The 24,111-nt window shown below is 47.2% G+C and overlaps 1 protein-coding gene across 2 annotated transcripts in view; it reads left to right on the forward strand.

The window, feature by feature from the left end:
• ATXN7L3 (ataxin 7 like 3) overlaps positions 1-23,721 on the forward strand; it is a 323,035-nt gene extending 299,314 nt beyond the window's left edge. For both annotated transcript variants that reach the window (XM_069634310.1, XM_069634311.1), the window contains one exon: positions 23,393-23,721. In XM_069634310.1, the coding sequence (XP_069490411.1) occupies positions 23,393-23,574 (182 nt within the window). In that variant the 3' untranslated portion in view covers positions 23,575-23,721. The remainder of the gene's footprint in view (positions 1-23,392) is intronic.
• The last annotated feature ends 390 nt before the right edge of the window (positions 23,722-24,111 follow it).

Here is a 24,111-nt window from a genome sequence, read left to right on the forward strand (position 1 = left end):
CTTCGGGATATCTAGCAGCATGGTCTACTACAACCAATATAGGGTCTAGAGGGTCTAAGGGACCAACAATGTCGATTCCTACCCTCTCAAAAGGGACTCCCACCACTGGGAGAGGCACCAAAGGTGCCACATTCTTGACTCCACTATTTCCAGATGTCTGACAAGTGTGGCAGCTCCTACAGAATTTATCTACATCGGACTTCAACTTAGGCCAGTAGAAATGCAGAGAAATCCTTTCCTTGGTCTTCTTAAAACTTAAGTGACCAGCTAATGGAATCTCATGGACTAACTGTAGGAACTGGTGTCTTATCTCCTGAGGCACTACAAGTCTTCTGTAGTCCCCTGGGATATACTCAGTAGGTTCACTGTAGAAGAGGCCCTCTTCCCAGTACAACCTGTGCTTCCCTGGCTCTTGCCCGTCCAGCTGGGAAGCTGCCTGTTGGCGAAGTCCTTCAAGAGTAGGACGCACTCTTTGACCTCTGCTGAAGTCTACCTTACATGGGCCACCTTGTAAAGACTGCAGCTAAGGATGGTCTTTAGGATCCAGATCTCCAACAGGGGGAAGGTCTTATTCCAGCTCTGAATCTTCAGCAGCTGATTCACCCTCTCCTGGTTGTGTCTCACATTCAGCCTTAGCTGATGGAGTAGTCACGGATGTGACTTTGGACAGTCCTATCTGGGATGTCCTTGTTGGATGCACAGGAGTGCTATCTTGCTTTTTCCTTGAGACCTTGCGTTTCCCCTTTGTCTCCTTCTTGGAAATGGAAATTGGCATTTCCTGTGGACTAGGTGTTATAGGTTCTCCTGTAACAACCTCTTGAGAGTCTTTTAAGGTACTCTCTCTGGCCTTCTTTTTCTGTTCCCGTTTCCTTTTACTGGGAGGCCTGGGGGCGCTTGATACAACTCTGAGAGTTTTTAAGTAATTCCCCAGCAGGAGTCTCCCAGTCACCTCTTTGTGGACTAACGGGTATTCTGAGAGTCATGTTGTTGCACTGGATGAGAGCTGGCAGTCTTGGAAGCAGTTGGACAGGGTCTCCAGCAAGCTTAGTGAGACCTTTGGGTTGATGGGAAGAATTCTCATAAATGTGCCAATTCCTCCCACCTTTAGAGCCCACCAGCTCTTTTGCTAAACTTTGGGACTTTGAACTTTTTCAATCTAATTGTTTTCTGTGTTTATTCCTTTTGGTTATGGAGTTATAGACAACTCCATAGGCATCATCTTTTCATTTGTGTCACACAGCACCCTCAGTGCAGTGACACAGGGAAGCCTTTTAGGCTGGCCCAAGGTTTAAATACCTTCTCTGGGATAAACTACCGTTTCCCAGAGAAATTAAGAGAAATTGACTTTACTAGTCTTTTCAAAATACTAGACCCAGCACTCCCTGTTTTACAATAGAGTGCTGGAGGGGTTACCTAGTATCCCCTGTGTCTAGAAACTCACGTAGAAGTCAAATGCTACCCTTTCCTCTCGAAATGGCTGGTGGCAGTGGTTTTACAATGAACTACCATGATTTTTTCCCGACCGCGAACACCAGTAGCGTTAAATCGCCGGAGCCATGTTTTGCAAGATGGCGTCTGAGCCCCCTTTTATTTAAGCAGGTCCTGGTCTTTTTTCGCCATTTCTTTTTGGAAAGGTCCTTCTAGAGTTTGTCTCTGCGCGCCAAACCAGGTTTTGGTCCCTTTGTTCCTACGCCTTTGGTGGGATTCACGAGTGACGCCTGCCTGTGTCTGGCGGGCGCAGGAAGCAAGGGAGGTCCCTTAAACTCCCTGTGCTTAGTCTCCTAGGAGACAGGAAAGAGCCCAAAGGCGATTGGCCATCCGGCTGGCTGTCTGGCAAGGACTGCCACCATGCTGGGTGACTGAGAGCTGGGCTGGAATGAATGGGAACAAGCTACATAAAAGGCAAGGCGTTTTGGCTTCGAAAGCAGTTGACCACTGGACGAAGGAATCCGAAGAGGAACTTAGAAGAGACGCCTGCTGCAACTCCTGGACCGTTGGTTTGCCCGGTGAAGCCCTGCTTCTGTGCTGAAACTCCCAATTCGTATCGACGGAGAAGCCCCTGCAAGGACGACTTCTCCCTTTTTGAGTTGGTGGGACCAATCCACTCCAAAGTAAGCCACCTGGACATCCTCTCGAAGCTGGTCGAGTTTCCGCTGCAGTCACTGCTGGAACCGGATAGCCAGGGAGCGGAACACCAGTTTCGAGCTAGCCAAGAGATCCAGGAAGATCCTTCAGACTCCCAGGAAGCAGGACTGACCGAGCCCGAGCCCCTTCAACAGAGTGCAGGACCCCAGATGCAAGGAAAGCCCATCTCGACAGCCAGGAACCGCGTTGTTGCTATTTGCTGTAGATGCAAGGAGGTGAAACACCAAAGTGCCACTTGTTTGAAGATTCCCGGTTGCGAGCGGTGACCATCCCATTGCAGTGCAGGAGTCCCCAGAAGTCCTCCCTCTTGTCCCCCACGACTGAGGCCCAGGAACAGCGAGATCTGCAGAGCTGCACAGGAACAGAAGTCATCTGCTGCACTTTTTTTTCAACCTAAAGGTACTGTAAAGTCTAAGAGGACTTGCCTCTAGTTGTGTAGCCACTTGTCCCCGTTGGAGACTTGCTTGGTTGCATGTGTAAAGTTGCTTGCAGCTTCTTTACTTCACAAGCCTAATCAGCTTGTGGCCCTACTTTGATTTCTTCTATTCTACCAAGACGTTTTAAACATTGGAAAATACTTTCTACTTGCCTGCAAGAAGTGCTTCAATTCACCTTGACTTTTGCTAACTTAACATTGACTTGGCTGGCTCCCGGAATGAGTCTTCACTCTTCTGCTTATGTGTGTTGCCTTCCTTCCAGGAAAGGGTTAACTGACTTTGCATTGGGGGGGTTGTTTTGAAAGTACTTAACTACTTAAGAATAACTGTGTGAATACTTGTTTTATTCTGAACTCTTATCTTTAACACTACTACTAGAATATTCTAAATGCAACAGTGATATATTAATGCCAACATCACCCTAGCCATTGAAGTCACCTGAGGGTGTAGGTAGTGCCTGTGTGTCATCCCAAATGGGTATTTGTTGATTTAGATAACTAAGAGTGTGTATTTTTGGAGTGTATTTGTGTGTTGCTTTATATTGCTCCCTTCTGAAGAAGGCCGCACTGGACCCTTCTCTTCTCTCCAACTTCCGTCCCATCTCTCTTCTTCCTTTTTCTATGTAACTGTTGGAGTCTCTGGTATCCCCCTTCTTTCTTCTTTTCTGGAATCCTCTACACTGCTCGACCATGCCCAATCCGGTTTTAGGCCTGGTCGGTGCATGGAAAGTGTACTGGTGCCAGTTCAGGATGACATGGCCAGGCTGGTGGATGCTGGTGGGGTGGGGGGCCTGATCCTTATAGCTCTTTCAACGGCCTTCGATACTGTTGACCAACCCACCCTCCTGACCAGCTTGTCTCAGATTGGGATTGTGGGTCAGGTTCTAGCCTGGTTCTCCTCATTCCTGGTGTCATGATGCCTACCTCCAAGGAGCCAGGTCCGACCCAGCAACCCCAGAGGCAGGCATCATTTCCCCCAGGGAAGTGCCAGCGGGCCCAAGCTGGGGCCCTTTGGACACAGTCCTGGCGTCTAAGGCGCCAGGCTCATTTTGGACCCCTGTCCTGGCGCCTTAGGCGCCAGGCTCATAAAGCTAGACATGTGTTCAAGTGTTTTAAGGTGCACTTACCTGATGCAGTCCATGCTGCTACATCTAGGCCCTCTTGAGGCCTGAATGGAACTACTTTATCTGTGTAACTACTTTCCCCTGGGTGTGGTCGGGGAAGGATACATACCTGATCGGTGGAAGGATACCTGGAACTTCTTCCAAAGCTATTTAAACCACGCCCGATCAGCAACTCGCGCTTCGCGTTGTTCTGCTCCTCGCAGCGGGACGCTCACCGTGTCAGCTCCTGCATCTGGACTTCAGCCACGCCTGTCAGCATCCTGGGTCACCTGCTAAGAGAGAATTGGAGAGATAGAAGACCTTGCCTGCTAAAGCTGCATCACGGAGACTTCACACCGACGATCCTGAAAGGGAAGACATCATTTTAAAAGCTACTGAGTGAGGAACTTCTTGAGTGGGGATCTCATAAGGTGTACTCTCGCGACCCGTATGTTAGTGCTATTAAAGTTGGCAATGGTTTTCTTATTTTATTATTTTATTCTTGTGTCGCAAGGATGTAGGTCAACACGGAGACATAGAGTCCCTCAGCTCCGTTTGTAAAGTAAGCAGTAGTTTGTTTGTGCCTACACCTCTTTGCGCCAAATTTCTGATGTAAAGGAATAAAAGTACGTAGTCAAGTTTCTTCAAGTATATTAATATACTTGAAGAAACTTGACTACGTACTTTTATTCATTTACATCAGAAATTTGGCGCAAAGAGGTGTAGGCACAAACAAACTACTGCTGATCATTTTAAAAGCATTTCGCTTCGATCGCTGCAGCGCTGCATTTCACTCACCTTTCCTGGGCACCTCATCTTCTGCAGCGATCGTAACACAAGGTGAGAGAAGCAAGAGAATAGGAAAAGCTCAGTTTCCTTCTAAGACTTACCTGTTGGGTCATTCCCATTTCATTTCGGGTCCTGCCGCTTCCTGGCATTCCGGACCCCGGCCCCTATGGGGAAAAAAGACAAAGACATTGAATGAGCGAATGCAAAGACATTACCCGAACGCTCATCCAGAACTTACCTGTCATTTACTGGAACTGCACGTTTCACTTCGGGTCGGCGCCATATCTCCGGCATTCCGAACCCCGGCCCCTGAGGGGAAAAAGACATAAGCGTTAGCGCGACAATGAACATTATTATTAAGCTTGAACTTTTGAACTTGCTACAGAACTCTTACAGTGCCTTACCTGAATAGTCAAGCTTAATTGAACTCCCATCAAACCTCAATCCAGTGAAGTAACTGGGTTTCAACGCGCCCCTGCATCAGATGCAGGATGGAGAACTCATCCTTCCAGACCCTAAGGTAATACTCCCTTTTCACGCACAGGGGAATATTCCTGCGAGCCAGTGAGTCCATCTTCAGAGTCCTGCGCTTCACCATAGAGGAAGCATCAGCACTTGAAGCTAGACCTGCGCCTCCGTGGGAATCAGGTGAGCGTGACAGAACGCGAAGCCTACCCACAATTTCCCACCCGGGCGCTATGGAGACTTCCGAGACAGATCAGCTGGCCGAGCTTTTGGGGGAATTACAGGCAGAAGTGCCCTCAGCCCACCAGGAGACTAACGCTCTCAAAAGAGAACTGATCCTATCCAAGGAAAGAACAGATGACCTGGCCAAAAGGTTATTGCAGGCCCAGGCAGGGCACACTCCTTTACCTAATTCCGGAGATACTTCCACATCAATGGGTTTGAATAACCCGGTACAAATTAATCTACCTGGACACATGCCTTTGGCCCCGCCTGAACGTTTTGCGGGGGATCCCAAGAAATACGCCGTCTTCATGAACCAATGTCGTTTACACTTTCTATGCAGACCCGGTGCCTTCCCTAACGACCAGACCAAGGTAGCCTTTATACTATCTTACCTCAGTGGCAGTGCTGCCGACTGGTCTATTCCATTGGTAAATCAGGATGATCCCATTCTCCAGAATTTTCAGGGTTTCCAGGCCAGCATGGAAAGATTGTTTGCTCGACACTCTCAAGGACAGGCCCTTGATAACGAACTGCTATCCTTACGACAAGGTAATCAGGATCTTCTGTCCTACGTTGCCACCTTTAATAGACTGGTTGTGGAAACTGGATGGCCAGAAAACAAAAGGAACACATTGTTTCATCGAGGCCTGCGCTTAAGGATGTTCTAGCTCAGGTAGTAGATCCACCCCAGGTCTGCGCAGACTACATAGACTTGGTGGTTCAACTTGATCACAGACTTCAAAATAGAAAAGCAGATCGGTTCAAGTACGAAACCCGAGTACCGATCAAAACCCACGCTAACTCCAAGAGTACCGACGTATCCGAACCTATGCAAATCGGCGGTGTTAAAGGACCATTAACACAGAAGGAACGAGAGAGAAGGCGGCAAATGCAACTTTGCCTGTATTGCGGGACTTCCGGTCACTTTCTTCGAAATTGTCCGGTTAAACCACCTAAGAAGGTGTTTGGAGCCACTGATAACGATTTATTGACACCTGATTCGGGAAACGACCTAGCCCGACAAGCGTAGGGGTCTGCTTGCCGAGCTTGAAAACAAACTCTTTGACCTCGCATTTTGTCATGCCAATGGTACTCGTGGACCCAAAACAGCCTCAGCTGTTGCATGCTATAAAAGCATACATCGACAGTGGAGCTATTGGAAATTACATAGACCGTGAATTGGCTTCCAGGATTAAGCTCCCTCTCCGCCCGAAAGTAACTCAAGATGTCATTACTACAGTAGATGGAACCGAAATAGCCTCAGGGCCTGTAACGCATTCCACTGTTGAAATGACACTGGTGGGTCAGGATGGACATCGGGAAGCAATCGTGTTTGATGTGATCAAGGCTCCACAATTTCAAGTAATTCTTGGAGTTCCTTGGTTAGAAACACATTATCCCAGAATTGACTGGCGAGCAAAGAAGATAAGTTTTCCTGATTGTGAACCAACTTGTTACCCAAGAAATCCAGTTATGGGTCTAGCCTCAGCAACTTCCACCCCTGTACAGCTACTGTCAGAATACCAAGAATTCCAAGACATTTTTCAAAAGGAACAGGCTAACACGTTACCTCCCCATCGGTCTTATGATTGCCAAATCGATCTGGTACCCAATGCTCAACTACCTTGCAGTAGGATTTATGCTCTTACGGAACCCGAGAACCTACATTTGCGTCAGTATTTAGATCAGTACCTAGCCAATGGTTTTATTCGCCCGTCCAAGTCTCCTGTCTCCTCAGCTCTGTTCTTTGTGCCGAAAAAAGAGGGCGACCTTAGAACATGTATAGACTATCGGGCCCTAAATCAAATAACGATTAAGAATCGTTATCCTCTGCCCCTGATCCCTGAGCTTATCGACCAGGTGAAAGACGCTTGTGTGTACACCAAGTTAGATCACCGAGGAACTTATCACCTGGTGCGTATAAAAGAAGGCGACGAATGGAAGACTTCATTCCGCACCAAATTTGGGCTCTTCGAATATCAGGTGATGCCCTTCGGTTTGTGCAATGCACCTGCCGCCTTTGAGTACTTTATGAATGATGTTCTTCGGGAACTTATCGACGTCTGTGTCATTGTTTATATTGACGACATACTGGTGTACTCCTCTTCAGAATCCGATCACAGAAAACATTTAGGGCAGTTCTTGAGAAATTGCGCCAGCACAGACTATTTGCAAAGCTCGAAAAATGTGTTTTTCATACCACAGAAGTTAAGTTTCTCGGATTCATCCTGACACCTCAAGGAGTCCGAATGGACTCGCGAAAGGTGGACGCCATCCTCAAATGGCCATCTCCTAGCTCGGTGAAGGGAGTTCAGAGCATGCTCGGCTTCGCCAATTTCTATCGAAGATTCATCCCGGAATTTTCCCGAACAGTCCAACCCATCACAGCTCTCCTAAAGAAAAACAAACGCTTTGAATGGACTCTTGAGGCCGAACAAGCCTTTCAGGACCTGAAAACCAAATTCACCTCTGCACCTATATTGAAGCACCCGCACCCAGATCTCCCTTACATTGTGGAAACCGATGCATCCAGTTCGGCCATGGGAGCTGTCCTGTCGCAAAGAGACCCAGAAACTAACCAACTACACCCTGTGGCCTTTTGGTCCAGGAAATTTTCTCCTCCTGAAATCAACTATGCAATTACCGACAAAGAGTTACTGGCTATTAAATCTGCTTTCAAGGCTTGGCGTCACTACCTTCTCGGGGCAAGACACACCATCACCGTAATTACGGACCACAGAAATTTACAGTATTTAAAGACGGCCAAGGCTCAATCTTCACGACAACTCCGATGGGCTCTATTCTTTGCGGAATTTGATTTTGTAATTACCTATCGCCCTGGCTGCAAGAATGGTAAAGCGGACGCCTTATCCCGGATTGGCATGGAAGAACCCAATTCAGAACCTGTGCAAATCATACCTGAACAAAGAATCTTAGGCCTAACTTCATTGCAAACTATTGAGAAAATCCAAACGCAAGTAAAACAACTTCTAGACTCTTCAGCCTTACTGGAATGGAGTCAAAAGGGTCATCATTACACCGTTAAGGATGACTTACCCTACTTCCAGGAGCGGTTGTTTCTGCCTAGTAAAGAATTGCAAGAACTTGTTATTGCCCATCATCATGAATCATTAATGGAAGGACACCCTGGTATCGCTAAAACGGAGGAAAAAATCAAACGCCACTTCTGGTGGCCTTCTTGGAGAAAAGGCATAAAGTCTTTTGTATTGTCTTGTGGAATTTGCGCCCAAAACAAGGGTCAAAAGAAAAGGCCAGCCGGCCTACTTCAACCCTTGGATATTCCACCGGCACCATGGCACACCTTGTCAATGGACTTTATAACTGACCTGCCTCCTTGTGCTGGTTACAACACTGTCCTTGTAATTGTGGATCTATTCTCCAAAATGGCCCACTTTATCCCTTTAAAAGGTTTGCCTTCAGCTTCCACCTTGGCCAAGGAATTTCTGGAGAATATACTTTGCATACATGGTTTCCCTTCCATATTAGTCTCGGATCGTGGAAGTCAATTTATCTCCCATTTTTGGAAGAAGTGTTGCCAACTAGCACAAATAGATGTGCGGCTATCCACCAGCCACCACCCCCAGACCGACGGACAAACCGAGAGAACCAATCAGACTCTCGAGCAATATCTTCGGTGCATGTTACACCAATCCGAGTTAAATTGGAAAGACATCCTTTGGATCGCAGACTATGCATACAACAATTCAGTGCATTCTGGAACCGGACAAACTCCTTTTTATACTTTGTATGGTCACCATCCTCTGACCTCTGATCTAGATCCACCTCTGACCCTGGAAATGCCCGCAGTAAATCATCTGCATTCCACAATAACCCGAGCCTTCAAAGAAGCTGCAACTCATTTACAGCAAGCCAAGAAAAAGTATAAAGAAAACGCTGATTTGCACCAAAGTAAAACTCCTCCTTACCAAGTAGGAGATCAGTTATGGCTAACAACGAAACATTTACCCTCAAGGGCCCGCGAACCTTCAATCCTAGATTCATAGGACCTTATCCCTTCAAGGCTATAATCAATCCCGTGGCCTTTAAACTGGATTTACCGTCTAACATGCGTATTCATCCAGTTTTTCATGCATCACTTTTGAAGCCCGTACAACAAGGGACCCGACTGTCCAAGCCTCCAGACCCAGTTCAAATTAAAGGGGAATTAGAATTCGAAGTTAAAGACATTTTAGACTCCAAGGTGTTAAAGTCCAAACTCTTCTATCTTGTTGACTGGAAGGGATATGGACCTCAGGAGAGATCGTGGGAGCCTAGTAACCATGTTCACGCACCTCGATTAATACAAAGGTTCCACCGGAGATTTCCGAACAAGCCAAAACCCCCGGAGGGAACAACCTTGGGAGGGGCCTTGAAGGGGGGTACTGTCATGATGCCTACCTCCAAGGAGCCAGGTCCGACCCAGCAACCCCAGAGGCAAGCATCATTTCCCCCAGGGAAGTGCCAGCGGGCCCAAGCTGGGGCCCTTTGGACACAGTCCTGGCGCCTTAGGCGCCAAGCTCATGTTGGACCCCTGTCCTGGCGCCTTAGGCGCCAGGCTCATAAAGCTAGACTGTGTTCAAGTGTTTTAAGGTGCACTTACCTGAAGCAGACCATGCTGCTACATCCAGGCCCTCCTGAGGCCTGAATGGAACTACTTTACCTGTGGAACTACTTTCCCCTGGGTGTGGTCGGGGAAGGATACATACCTGATCGGTGGAAGGATACCTGGAACTTCTTCCAAAGCTATTTAAACCACGCCCGATCAGCAACTCACGCTTCGCGTTGTTCTGCTCCTCGCAGCTGGACGCTCACCGTGTCAGCTCCTGCATCTGGACTTCAGCCACGCCTGTCAACATCCTGGGTCACCTGCTAAGAGAGAATTGGAGAGAAAGAAGACCTTACCTGCTAAAGCTGCATCACGGAGACTTCACACCGCCGATCCTGAAAGGGAAGACATCATTTTAAAAGCATTTTGCTTCGATCGCTGCAGCGCTGCATTTCACTCACCTTTCCTGGGCACCTCATCTTCAGCAGCGATCGTCCGGATCCGCAGCCACTTCCCAGAGCCTAGAGAGAAAAAGACAAGAACACAAGGTGAGAGAAGCAAGAGAATAGGAAAAGCTCAGTTTCCTTCTAAGACTTACCTGTTGGGTCATTCCCATTTCATTTCGGGTCCTGCCGCTTCCTGGCATTCCGGACCCCGGCCCCTATGGGGAAAAAAGACAAAGACATTGAATGAGCGAATGCAAAGACATTACCCGAACGCTCATCCAGAACTTACCTGTCATTTACTGGAACTGCACGTTTCACTTCGGGTCAGCGCCATATCTCTGGCATTCCGAACCCCGGCCCCTAGGGGGAAAAAGACATAAGTGTTAGCACTTGCTGCAATAAGACAATGAACATTATTATTAAGCTTGAACTTTTGAACTTGCTACAGAACTCTTACAGCGCCTTACCTGAATAGTCAAGCTTAATTGAACTCCCATCAAACCTCAATCCAGTGAAGTAACTGGGTTTCAACGCGCCCCTGCATCAGAAGCAGGATGGAGAACTCATCCTTCCAGACCCTAAGGTAATACTCCCTTTTCACGCACAGGGGAATATTCCTGCGAGCCAGTGAGTCCATCTTCAGAGTCCTGCGCTTCACCATAGAGGAAGCATCAGCACTCGAAGCCAGACCTGCGCCTCCGTGGGAATCAGGTGAGCGTGACACCTGGCTGACCGCACTCAGGTGCCCATTCCTTTCTCACTCTTTCGACCTCACCTGTGGTGTTCCACAGGTTTCTGCCTTGTCGCCCATTCTCTTCAACATATACACCTGGCCTCTTATTTGTCTCATCAGCGCCCCTGGTATCAGTTGCTGCTCTTATGCCGACAACACCCAGTTTCTGATCCGTCTGAGGTGTCGTCGCGCCTCCATCAGTGCCTGGCTGCTGTAGGTGAGTGGATGGGCCAAAACTGGTTGAGGCTGAATGGGGACAAGACCGAATTGATGATGGAGGGCGCCCTCACTGATCCTTCACTCTGGGTGTCTTCTTTCTGGCCCTCTTGGGTCCCCTACCCGTCGTAGTGATGAAGGGTAAGAACCTCGGTGTGACCCTCTCTACCTCTCTGTCCATGAATGACCTAGTCTCTGCCATGTGCAAAGTGGGTCACTTTCATCTTAAGACATTGAAGAGGGTTCTTCCGTTTTTACCGGCTTCTCTCCATCCACCGGTTTTTGCTGCCATGGTGCTCAGCCGGTTGGATTACTGGAATTCGTTCTACCTTGCACAGCCTAAAGGTTTAATCCAACGGCTTCAGCGCCTCCGAAATCTGGCTGCCCGTGTTGCTACTGGGTCACCTTATGGAGCACATATTTCCCTGGTGCTGCGTGCCTTGCACTGGTTCCCTGTTAGTCGGAGACTAAGACCCTGTGTATCGTGCATCGAGCGCTCCATGGACTGGGGGCAGAATACCTTCAGTCCAACTTTGTTTGCTACTGTTCCCCCCCCCACATCCCCCCCACACTTGCTCGAGACGCTCGGCATTGTCGGTGGCCGCTGCTCAAATGTGGAACAATCTGCCACTTTCGAGTAAGGCCTTATCCAACCATCTGGCCTTTAGAAGGTCCTTAAAGACTCTGTTATTTTAACTTGCGGTGGCCTGTAATTGGTGGTCCTCTTTCTTTCCCAAAGCGCCAAGATACCTCTGGTGACCGTGTGCTCTAAAAGTTCCGATAACATAACAAATTATAACTGACTGATAAATACATTAATAATTGTTTACTCAAGAAACCTTGTGTGTCGTAGTTTGACTACTTGTCACTGTGAATCTCTGTGTAATTCCCCTACAGCTCACATTAACCACTCTTGAGATAAGCCTGGCTGCTCCACATGCTGCCAACCTATGTAGTGCAGACTTGTACCCAAGGTTGGGTTTCTATTGCCAGGAGGTCAGGGTTGTTGTAGTGCACCCAAAGGGTACTGCATACAATCTTGCCTAACAGCCTTCTTCAAAAGGGAGCAATATAAAAGCAACACACAAATACATACTCTTAGTTTCTCTAAATCAGCAAGTAGCCATTTGGGATGGCACACAGATGGTTCCTACACCCTGAGGTGACTTAAATAACTAAGACATTAATATATCACTGGTACATTTAGAGCCATACTGAGTTGGTGTCAAAGAAAGGGGTTTGGAATAAAACAAAGGTTAAACAAATATTCTGAAGCAGGTAAGTACTTTTTAACCCCCAATGCAAAGCAAATTATCCCTTTCCTGGAAGAAGGGCAAAGATGAGCTGTAGAGCTGTACAATTGAAAACAGTAAGTACAATGGAACAAGTTACTTACCTGTAAGTATTGTTATCCAGTATGGGACTGGCATGGTTTCAATATGCTCATGTTTATTCCCTGACGTTGGGCCAGGAATCCTCGCTAAAAGAAAAAAACAGTCTCACTTTCACTTACAAACTATATTTCCCCTCCAAACCAACCAATCAATCACTGATTGGGCATACTACCCCCCAGCCCCAGGCCAATGACTGCCCTCTCCTTAATCCCCTCCTCTGGCAGCCATCTTCAGATTTGGTAAATCCGTAAAGTGCCAGTATGACCAAGAAGAGACACAGAGGTGACGGCGGGGAGGCTCGACTATGAATCCTTGCCAGACCTATGCTGGAGAACAATAGTTACAGGTAATTAACTTGTTCCTTCTCCAGCATGGGGTCTGGCATGGATTCACATGCTCATGCATAAAGAATACATAGCAGTCCAAAATTGCACAACCACAGGCGGTGGCGAGGCTCAACAGAATCAATTACTCTTATCTCAGGAACAGGCTCACCTTCAAGTGAACAGGTTGCGTAGCACTGCTTGGCCGACCCTTGACTCTGGAATCCCTGTCGACGCAGTAGAAGCTTGTGAAGGTGTGCATGGACCTCCACGTAGCAGCCCTGCAGATGTCTAGCAGGGGCACACCAGACGGGAATGCCGTCGGAGCAGTGATCGCTCTGGTGGAATGGGCTCTCGGACGGCTGGGTAGCAGTCGGTTTGCCAACCGATGACCGTGCGTGATACAGCCGGTGAGCCACCTGGAGGTGGAAGCCTTGGACAAGGCCTTCCCATGGTTCTCAGGACCAAAGTTCACGAATAGTTGAGACATCTTCCGGAAACTCTTCGTGCGTGCCACATAGAACTTCAAAGCACGAGCCACAGCCAGCGAGTGCAAAGTCCTTTCAGCCGCCGACGAAGGATTCGGAAAGAACACCAAAGGCTTGTTGAGGTGGAATTCCAACAGAACCTTGGTGCGTCCGCAGCACCACCCTAGTGTCGTGAAAAGTCAGATAAGGCTGTCTGCAGGACAGGGCCAGGATCTCCCCTACGCTGCTGGCTGAGTGTGATGGCCACGAGGAAAGCAGTTTTCTCATGAGAGGAACTTGAGAGGGACCTGATGCATAGGCTTGAAGTCTGTCTCCAAGAGCAGTGAAGTGAAATGGACTTTACTTACATTAGGATGCTGGAGGGGTTACTAAGTATCCCCTTTGTCTATTTCTCATGTAACATTTTTCTCTTACCCTCTATACAATGGATGGCTGGTGGCAGTGCTTTACTTTTCCTACTATTGTGTTTCTACCAGGAGCTGCAATTGCAGCTGCAGTAAAGCACCCATGGGTGCCCATTTTGTCAAAATGGCCCTGGTCATCTTTATTTGCCATTTCTTGTTGGAAAGGTACTTCTTGAGATTTACTCTGCGTGCCACACCAGGTTTGGTCCCTTTGTTCGTTTTGTCTTTGGCAGGTTTCACTGCTGAAGCCTGCCTCTGGCTCCAGCGTGTCTGGCAGGGCCGGCAGTGAGGGAGGTGCCCGAAACTCCCTGTGCTTAATCCCCTTTGTTACAAGAATGCACTCAAAGGTGATTGGCTGGCTGGCTGTCCTTGGAGGACAGCCACCCTGCTGTGTGAGTGACAGCTAGGCTGCAAATGAAAGGGAGAAACCTACATTTAAGGCGATGTCTTTTGCTTGGAAGGCAGTCGACCACTGGACGAAGGAATCCGAAGAAGAACTTAGAAATGTCTTCAAACCTAAGTCTTGTCGTGTAGCCTTGCTAGCTCTCAGTTGAGACTTGCCTTGGTTGATTGATATTTTATTTCTATCGCGCTTGTACACAAGTGTTTCAGAGCGCGACAAGGCAAGGGAAGGGAACAGGGGAGAACAAAACAGCGATCTTAATAGGCCCAGTGACATTGAGAACGCGCAAGTGCATGGGAGAGGGGGAGGGGAAAAGTGCATGGAAGGGGGGAGAAATGAAGTGTGAAGCAGAGGAGAAACAGATAAATAACAATAAATAAATAATAAAGGCAACAAACAGTGGTAATGCAGCCAGCAATTTGCAAGTGCTAGGTTTAAGGCAGCAGACAGGGTAGGTCTGATAAGTGCAGGAAGAAACGGGGGGGGGCTGTATGGGTACAGATACAGACCCCAGTGCAAGGGGTGGCCCGGAGGCGGTGGGGGAGGGTGGCAGAGTGAGCAGGTACCTGGGCCCGAAGGACAGAGGGTGGCCAGGTGCACGGTGCCAAGAGAGAACAGATCAGCAGGGGAGAGGGGGAGCGAAGGCAGAAGAAAAGAGGAAGGTCTTGAGGTGCTTCCGGAAACAGAGATGGTTCTCCTCAAGTTTTAGAGTGGCAGGGAGGCTGTTGCAGAGGGAGGCCCCAGCCGAAGACAGAGATCTACCCCCAGCTCGTTTCTTTGAAAAACGACTGACCCTGAGGGAGTTGGAGGTAGAAGAGTGAAGAGCTCGAGAGGGGAGGTATTTGCGGAGGGATAGCTAAAGGTATTTTGGACCCAGGCCCCAGAAAGCCTTGTGGACAATGCAGAGGGTTTTGAATTTAATCCTTGCATCCACTGGGAGCCAGTGGAGAGATTTCAGAGCTGGAGAGTTACGATCCCAGGGCTTGAGGCCAAGGACAAGTCTCGCAGTCCTGTTCTGGATTAGTTGCCGAGGGCGGAGACTAGAGTTGCTTTTGCAGAGTTGTTTGCAGCTTTGCCCCTTACAAGCCTCCTAGCTTGTGGCCCAACAGTGATTTCATTTTCTACAAAGATTTCTAAAACATGGTGCAAGACTTTTTACTTGCATTCAATGAGTGCTTCTGCTCCCCTAGACTTTTGCTCAATTAAAATTGGCTGCCCTGGCTCCCTGAAATACTCTTCTAACCTCTGACTTTGTGCTTTAACTATCCCTCCAAAAGTCACACATTCTATAACTTGTGTAGCTGGGAAAGGGTTTATTTACTTTGCATTGGGGTGTTCAAAAGTACGTACCTTCTTAAGAATATTTGTTACCCATGTTTTATTTCCTAACCTTTTTCTTTTGACACCAAACTCGGTATTGCTCTAAATGTACCAGTGATATATTAATGTCCAGTGTCCTAGTTATATAAGTCACCTCAGGGTGTAGGAAGTATCTGTGTGCCATCCCAAATGGGTATCTACTGATTTATTGAAACTGAGTGTGCATTTATTGAAGGATGTTTTTTGTTATATATTTTGCTCCCTTCTAAGGAAGGCTTATTCAACTGACTGTTAAATTAATAAATAATTGTTTAATTAAGAAACCTTGAATGTAAGTGTTTTTCTGATACTTGTCACTGTGAATCTGTGTAATAACCCTACAGCTCACATTCACCCCTCATAAGATAAGCCTGGCTGCTCGGTCACTCTACGAACTTGTGTAGTACATGCTTATACCAAAGGTTGGGTTAACTATTGCCAAGAGGTCAAGGCTGGTGCAGTCTCCCACAGGGTACTGCATACAATCTTGCCTAATACGCGGTAAGGCTAAAGCACAAAGTACAAACAAATTGTAAAAAGTCACTGCTGCCACCAGCTTGTCTATTTAGCACATCTAGTGTAACCAGAAATCCTCTTGAGTGTAAGTCTAGGGTAAAACAAAAAGTGTACCCCATTGTACTGCATTGTAAGATGCACTGTACAATGATCAAAAGTTACCACAAGGGATAACAAGTTACTAAAAGTAGTAACGAAGGAACTAGACTAAGGGAAACCATGTTTCCCAGTACTGACAGCCCGAAGGACATGTCTGTTTCCCCATAACAGATGAGCAAAAGACAGTGTAGTGAAGCTTAAGGCTTCTGCACTGTAAAAAAAGAAGGGAAGATAAATAAAAGCAACTAGTTTGGGGTTCCATAGAAATGGAAGGAAAAGTGCAGTAAAGAGAGATCTTTCCTAACAGTGAGACAGTTTCTAAGCGAAGTAAGACTTTACGCGTTTCGGAATGACAGAAAATACCTAAGGTAAGTAATAACTTTTTGTGACTTCACTCTGAGGGCAGTTACCAACCAACTTTCTTACAAGTAAGTACACTTTTAAACACTTGTTTTACTTTTCAAGGCAGACCCCTTAAATGATCAAGCCCTTCCCATTCCTATGACATTAGTCCTCTCAGAGGCAGAAGAAGGACTCCAGTGGTCTATGAGCCAGATGTAGGCAGGGTGAGATGGGGCTCAGTTGCAGGCAAAGTCAGAGTTCCAGAGGAAGACTGTTCAATCAAGCAAGAAGTCTACTTTCAAAGTTAGTTCAGGGTCCAGGGGCTTCATGGAAGACACACTATGAGGATTCCAGCAGGGGCCTGGGTGAACTGGACGAGAGGACGAGTGAAGCCCACCTCTAGCTCCTCCAATATGTCTGGCAGGGGCAGGAAGTGAGGCAGGTGCACGAAACTCCCTGTGCTTAATCACCTTGGTTACAGGAATGCACCCAAAGGTGATTGGCCGGCTGTCTATCCCGCAAAGACAGCCACTTTGCGGTGTGATTGGCAGCTAGGCTGGAATGAATGGGAGAAACCTGCATAAAAGGCGAAGCTTTTTAGCTTGGAAGGCAGTCGACCACTGGATGAAGGAATCTGAAGAACTACTCGGAAGAGGCGCCTACTGCAACTCCTGGACCGTTGGTTTGCCCGGTGAAGCCCTGCTGCCGTGCTGAATTTGTTTCGACTAGAGAAGCCTTGCAAGGACGAATTCTCCTCTTGAGTTGGTGGGACCAATCAACTGCAAAGTGAACTCATTTGGACATCCTCTCAAAGCTGGCTGTACTTGCGCTGCTGCTGCTGGTGGAACCGAAATACCAGGGTGAGGAACACCAAACTGAGTGGATCGCTTTTAAATCGGACACGAGCATCAGGAAGATCCTCTGGACTTCCCTGATGCAGGACTGACCAAGCCTGAGCAACCTCAAGAGTGCTGGACCGCAGATGCAAGGAAAGTCTGAAGTGGTATCCGAGAACCACGGTGTTGGCTCTTTGCGGTCAGACGCGAGGAGCTGAAACCGCAAAGTGCTGCTGAGTTGAAGTTTGCCCATTGCCGCTGACCTTCTCATTGTGTTGCAGGAGACCCCAGAAGTCCTCCCTCTTGTCCCCACGACTGAGGCACAGGAACAACAGGATCTGCAGAGCCCCTGTTCTTGGAACAGAAGGCAGTTGGAACCATTTCTTCTAACCAAAGGTACTGTAAAGACTAAGAGAACTTGCTCTCAGTTGAGACTTGTCTTGGTTGACATTGCAGAGTTGCTGCTAGCTTTGCCCCCCACAAGCCTCCTAGCTTGTGGCCCTTCAAGTGAATCTGATTTCTACAAACTTTTCTAAAAACATTGTGCAAGACTTTTACTTACCTGCAAAGATCTTCAGCTCCCTTAGACTTTGCTCAACTAACATTGGCTGTCCTGGCTCCCTGGGAGACTATTCTACCTCTGACATTGTGCTTTTGCCTTTTCCCCAAGAAAGGGTTCATTTACTTTGCATTGGAGGGTTTTAAAAGTACTTACCAGTTTATGAATGCTTTGTTAACCTTTGTTTTATTCCTCTATCTAACCCTTTACACCCAAACTCAGTATTGCTCTAAATGTACTAGTGATAAGACAATGTCCACAGTGCCCTAACTATTTGTCACCTGAGGGTGTAGGAAGTGTATGTGTGCCATACCCAATGGGTATCATCTGAATTAGCGAAACAGAGTGGGTTTTGAAGTGTATTATAATTTTCATTTCTGATGTTTGTTAATCTGCTTAGAATCACATGCTGTGCATAGGTCCGACATCCAGTGGTCACTGCGGAGTATTGCATTTTGTTTTTGCCAGGAGGTGAAGGTTGCTGTAGTCTTCCAATGGATACTGCACGCAATCTTGCCTAACAGGGAGCCCTGAGGGCAACCCAGAACAATAGGCACTTATTGCCAAAGGATAACTTCTGAAAGACACTATGGAGTGTCTTAAAAATGACACCCGTAAAAGATTCTGTGAGTGTGGAAAAAGGTTCCCACTCACAGAGGTATAGGGATACAGCTGGGGTTGACACAGGTCGGGAAGATTTATCATTGCAATGAAAGTCTTACCCAACACTGACTGGCGTTTAAGGCCTTGTGGCTCACACACCGTGCCCTCCATAGGACAGGCCCAGAATTCCTCTAAGACAAACTTGCACACTACCAACCCACCATAAACCTTGGTTCTGGCTCTGCACTCCCCCATGTGATTTCTGCCCCACCAACCTGTCCATTCCACCAGAACTGTAGGATCCTCTTTCGCTGTCAAAGCTCCTACCCTCTGGAACTCCCTTCCTCTAAACATCTGCCGCAATGAGGACTACATCTCCTTTAGAAAGGCCCTCAAAACCTTGTTATTCCCTCCAGCAACTTGACGATCTTCCCCATCTCACCCTTACCTCTTGACGCCTAGGCCTTGACACATTCTGTGCCTCTCCAGTATATTCGACAGAGCAAAGTAAAATCCAATTCTCGGAGCAGCCTGGATGAATGGGATCACTGAGCTACACCAAAGGAAAAGCTCCATTTTAGCCTCTAGGAAAGTAGTGAAACGCCGCTTTGGTGGACTCTAGCCACAGGCACGGCCACCTACTTGCACGCATTTGCCTCCATACACCAGACTAAAACACGAAGCACAACATCTCTGCCATCAACATGCAGCTACGACCTATGACCGAAAATTCGGTCTAGCTGGCTACGGGTCTCTTGCACTCGCGCCTTCTCCTGTCCACCTCTCGGCACCCGTCCACTTCACTGACCATCCTGGCTAGCTTACTGGGGCACGATCAGCCTCCTAAATCCCTATCTTGACCTAATGCACACACGCATTCTAATCTGACATTTTTATTCCCATACACTGGGCTTCGGTCCCCCGATGGCGTTCACCCCTACAAGCGCATGAGGCCATACTAATGGGATAAAGGCTCTATATAAATGACAAACTACTACTCCAAAGCTTTATGCTAAATGAATGATTTGCAAGATGGAGGAACTGGCACAAACTAATGCCTTATAATGAAGCAAGTTTTCTGCTCCGAACAGCCCGCCTTTGGGAGATTCCGAAACACCTTTTTGGTTATAGTGTTATTTGAGGGCGGCATCTATATATTGCCTTTTTTTTTAGATCTGGCCTTTAATTTCCTACATAAAAGCTTTCTATGTGTCAATTTAGCTATTCCGGAAATAAACCAGGTTAATTTTTCATCGATTTTAGCTTTTCTATCATTATTTAAAAGCAATTTGGTGTAGAGTTTTTCAAACAAGTGATTGAATGGAAAGAATGGCTGCACATTGGCCCATCTTGTTTCGTACTGTAGCAGATTCAGCCAGCGTGGGTGTGATGACGAATCCGCTGGGCATTTCCATTGTAAACGATTAAGGGATAATGTAAAATATTTAAACCGATCTTCAAGCTAGGGTCTGGAAATCTGTTCCAAGTTTAAGCTCTCTCAACTTGAATTTGGCTTTTGAAAATTATGCACTTTGGAGAGAATGCGATCATCACAGTTTTCTTGGTTATCTGGGTTGGAGGGGTGTATAGACTTGAAATCAGTCCCTGTGAATCCTTTTTTCAGAGCCTGGCAGTTGGCTTCTGTTGGGTAAGAATAAGTGCAGTCCAACTGTGTAGTACAGGCCTATATTAAAAGTTCTGATGCTCTTCTTCTTAGAGAAATGTTCTTAAATAGTCAGAGTTAAAATGAGAAATCACAGCAACTCAAGGAGTCGCCTTTAGAAAGCACAAGCTGTAAGGCCAATGCAGCTCCAATTGTCAAAAGAATAAAATACCCCAAGCCCCACAATACCTTGAAAATGAAGAAAGTGTTCCAGTTGGTTGCCTTCACGATGCAATGCAGTAGACCCTTGTTCCTCGTCCTTGGTTGTGGTGACGAAAGGGAGGATGTCTGGCGGACTCCTGCGGCAGCACTTGAGAGAGAGGGACTCTGCAGCAATGGATTTCTGTCGAATCAGTGGCTCTTTGTGGTTTTGGTGCCTTTTTCTCAGCGCCAGCGAAGAACGAAAAGCTCCGGTTAGGATTTCCTTGATCCTCAGTCCTGGACTCTGGTGAGGGAACTCTGGACGCAGATTTCTTGCTTTTATAGGGTCCTAGGGATGCCCATAAAGATCTGGCCAGATTCCGACTTCGGAAGACAATGCACTCACAAGTGGTCGAGATACCCTGGGTATTGGGCTTCAGACGCCTTGGAAAGTCGCAGCAGGTCGGCGGTTGCACCAAAATAATGTCTCGAGGCTAGTTAGTCCACTAGCCTAAGGGAGGCAGTTGTCCTTTCTGGGTCTTCCCTGTCGATTCGAAAACGGGGTCAGCACAGCTGCAGGTCTTCACCAGGCACTTTACGGTACAGCAGGGTGCTGCTGGCAACTTCTCTCGTCCTCTGCTTCGGATCTTGTCCTCCAGTGGTCGACTCTGCTCTTAGTCCCAAAAACCTCGCTTTTTATGCAAGTTCCCATTCATTCACAGCCCTAGGCTGTCCATCTCACAGCAGGGCGGCTGTCCTCCAGGACAGCCAGCCGGCCAAATGGAACTGGTTTCACTTAGGCACTCCAAGAGACAAAGAACTGGGAGGTTTCCGGGCCCTCCCTCCCTCACTTCCTGTCTTTCCAGACACTGGAGACTCGGCGGGCTTCTGGGCTGAATCCCACCAAAGGCAAACTAAACAAAAGACTCAAATGTGATGCAAACAGAGTAAAAGCCCAGAAGAAACTAACTGGTGAAAAACTGGGACTGGGGCCGTTTTGGGAAAATGGGCACCCTTGTGTGCAGCCCTGCAGCTGAGGAATCAGCCTGCAGATACATTTCACTAGGTAGTAAAAAAGAAACCACTACCACCTGCCATTCAAGTGAGTTAGTATAACAAAATGTTACATGAGGAATGGGTTAAAGGAATTACTATGTAATCCCCCATCCCTCCATGTAGGGTGGTGTGTGCTTTACCCATAAAGTAAAGGTAAGTAAGACGGGGTCATTTTACTATTCTTCGGAACAGTAGGTCACCCAATGAAATGTAGTTCAACATTAAGAGAAGGCCAAGGGACTTCTCAGTGGCACTGCACAAAAGGTGCTGTGTGTCGCAATTCAAAAGCAGATGCCTATGGAGTTTACCAGACTCTATAAAACAGTAAGGAACACAGAAAATCACAGCCACGAAAACACGAGTGAGTGAGAAAAAGGTCCCACTCCCTCAGCAGTAAAGGTTAAAAAAAACCCTGAGTCCAGCAAAAGAGCTGGTGGTCCCTAAGGTTAAAAGGAATTGGCACAGAAATGAAAATTCTGCCTAACTGCTTGCTTGCTTGCTTGGTGGAGTTCAAAAACATGCATTGGCTGTTGCTTCCGAGGGAGTCCAGAGATCCTTCTTTATGCAGCACATGATCTCCCAAACTTCTGGTTGGGCACAATACCAACAGTTTCTTTACAGTGGCAGTAGAGGGTTGTTCTCGGTTAGGACACTGTGGCGTACCTTTGCTGTTTGAACGGAATTGGTGATAATTGACCCTGCAAGGCTCTATGCACAATACACAGCCTTGAACTAAACATGGAGTGATCGGCAGCCAATGTAAGGCTCTTTTTGGCAGTGATCCATTCCCTTTTTACTTTGAGCTGTGTCCAGAACTCCCTTTTTAGTGGAGATTAGCAAAACCCTCATATTCCCCGGACATATAGTCGTGTTTGGAGAAAGGGCTAAAGGGGATTTGCAGCGGAGCTGGGGCTGTGTGGGAGAAGGTAAAGGGAGAAATGGAAAGCAGTTAAAGAAACTAAATTTGTTAAACACGGCTTGCAGAAGGGAGAGGGTTTTCGATATGCACTCATAGATTCCGGCAGAGAGAATTGGACTTAGAGTTCTCCGCCTATTCAGTGGTTTGGAGATGGCTCTGCACCAAGCATTTTCATAGGTAACTTGTTTACTTTGCAAAGTGGTTTGATTAAGCATACCATCCCCAAGTTGATGCACAAAATGTTCAATTCAAGCGTTAGATGGCAGGTTTATACCCAGTATGTGAATGACCGATATATTCCTTAACGTCTGTATACTATCACGGTTGCAAAGATGCTGGGTTCAGTGTCATTTACCCTAGAATCAATTTACAGTAATGCTATGGCTATCTTTGGGTCCGCCTTACACTAGGACCTGTAATCCTCAGCAAATCTGCTGATGGTTTTTTGGACTTGCTCTACACACCTTGCAATATCGAGTCGATCACTCATAAAGTCAAGTAGTTTTGAAGAAGGTAGAGTATCATTTGCATGCTACTTTATTTGGCGACACCTTTTTATCAAGTAAGTGTTTCATTGTGCGGCTGGCCTCTGATTAGCAGCAGCGCTTGTGGGCTTATGGTGATATGCACTTTTAACAGAGCTCACTGGTAAAATATGTGTTGCCAGTTGCAATGGGCCAAGTGCATTTCCTTTATGTCAAGTGAGTACACTAAATTACTAGACCTTTAGGCATAGCAGGTTTTTAAAGAATTTGCAGGACCTGATTACATGTAGCTCTCTGCCCTTCATTGGATGACAGTACCCTCAATCCGAGCCCTGTATTTTCCCAAGAGTGCAGGCAGAGCCCACATCCAGTCGTGCACAAACCCCTGTTCATGGGACCATTCTTAAGTACAGTATTTATGAGCTGTTTGTCATCCGCTGCCATTGAGGTGGTATGAGCTTATGTTTTGTGTACAGCTGTCCCATTCATTTGATTTCAGCAGTATGAAAATGGTTCACGGTATTGCATTACTACACTTCACTGCCATGTCCTCAAGAAAAATACATAGTATCCAATGTGTCTTTGTTCTTGTTGTGGTAGAGTTGGCAGCTAGCCCATTGGTTATGATCTGTGAATTTTATGTTGAACTCGCCCTGATTATTGCTGTTTCGATCCAGGTACGAACAACTCGGAGTCCAGGAAAAGCAAGAAAAAGAAGCCTAGCCAACTGCACTTGGTGAGCGGTGGCGGTGGAGGCAGTGGAGGTGGCAGCAGTAGCACCTCCACATTGGCAATCGGCTCTAGCAAGAAAAAGAAACCCAAACCTCTGACTCCCAGCATCTATGATGATATGAACTGAGATGAGCGAATGACAGAGACCCTCATGCTGCAGGACTGCTACCAGAGGGTTGCTACTGTCTTCTGAACCTCTCGCATAGGATGGAGGGATGGCAAAATGCTCTTGTTGACTGATGCATGCACGCCCTCATTTGTATGGAACGGCGGCTGAGGACATTGCTTGATAGTGGACGTTACTGGTTTTCTTTGGTTAAAAGGAAGGGGCACGTGGCTGAGGGCTTCATATGGGGGAGAGCAGAGACTCTCCATCCGATTTCCTATTTATTCCATGCTGCTGATCATGGGCCACCCGAATCATGTGAGCTGCCAGGTGTTTGTCGCTTTGCCCCAGTGATTACATTTTTGTGGCTCACAAATTACTACAAATATTACAAGGTGTCAGCTGGCATTTGCGTTACTTGAACCTGTGTGTACCTCACCACCCTCTAGCATAATTGGGTTTAATTTCATAGCCTGCTATGTGAGTATCACCAGAAAAGTCTTGATTTCAGTTTTAAATTTCTGGACCTGTCCTTTAAGGAGAGGAGAATGCTGTCTT

This window comes from Ambystoma mexicanum, chromosome 13, assembly GCF_040938575.1.
Source record: "Ambystoma mexicanum isolate Mex_15411 chromosome 13, UKY_AmexF1_1, whole genome shotgun sequence".
Classification (NCBI taxonomy): Eukaryota; Metazoa; Chordata; class Amphibia; order Caudata; family Ambystomatidae; genus Ambystoma; species Ambystoma mexicanum.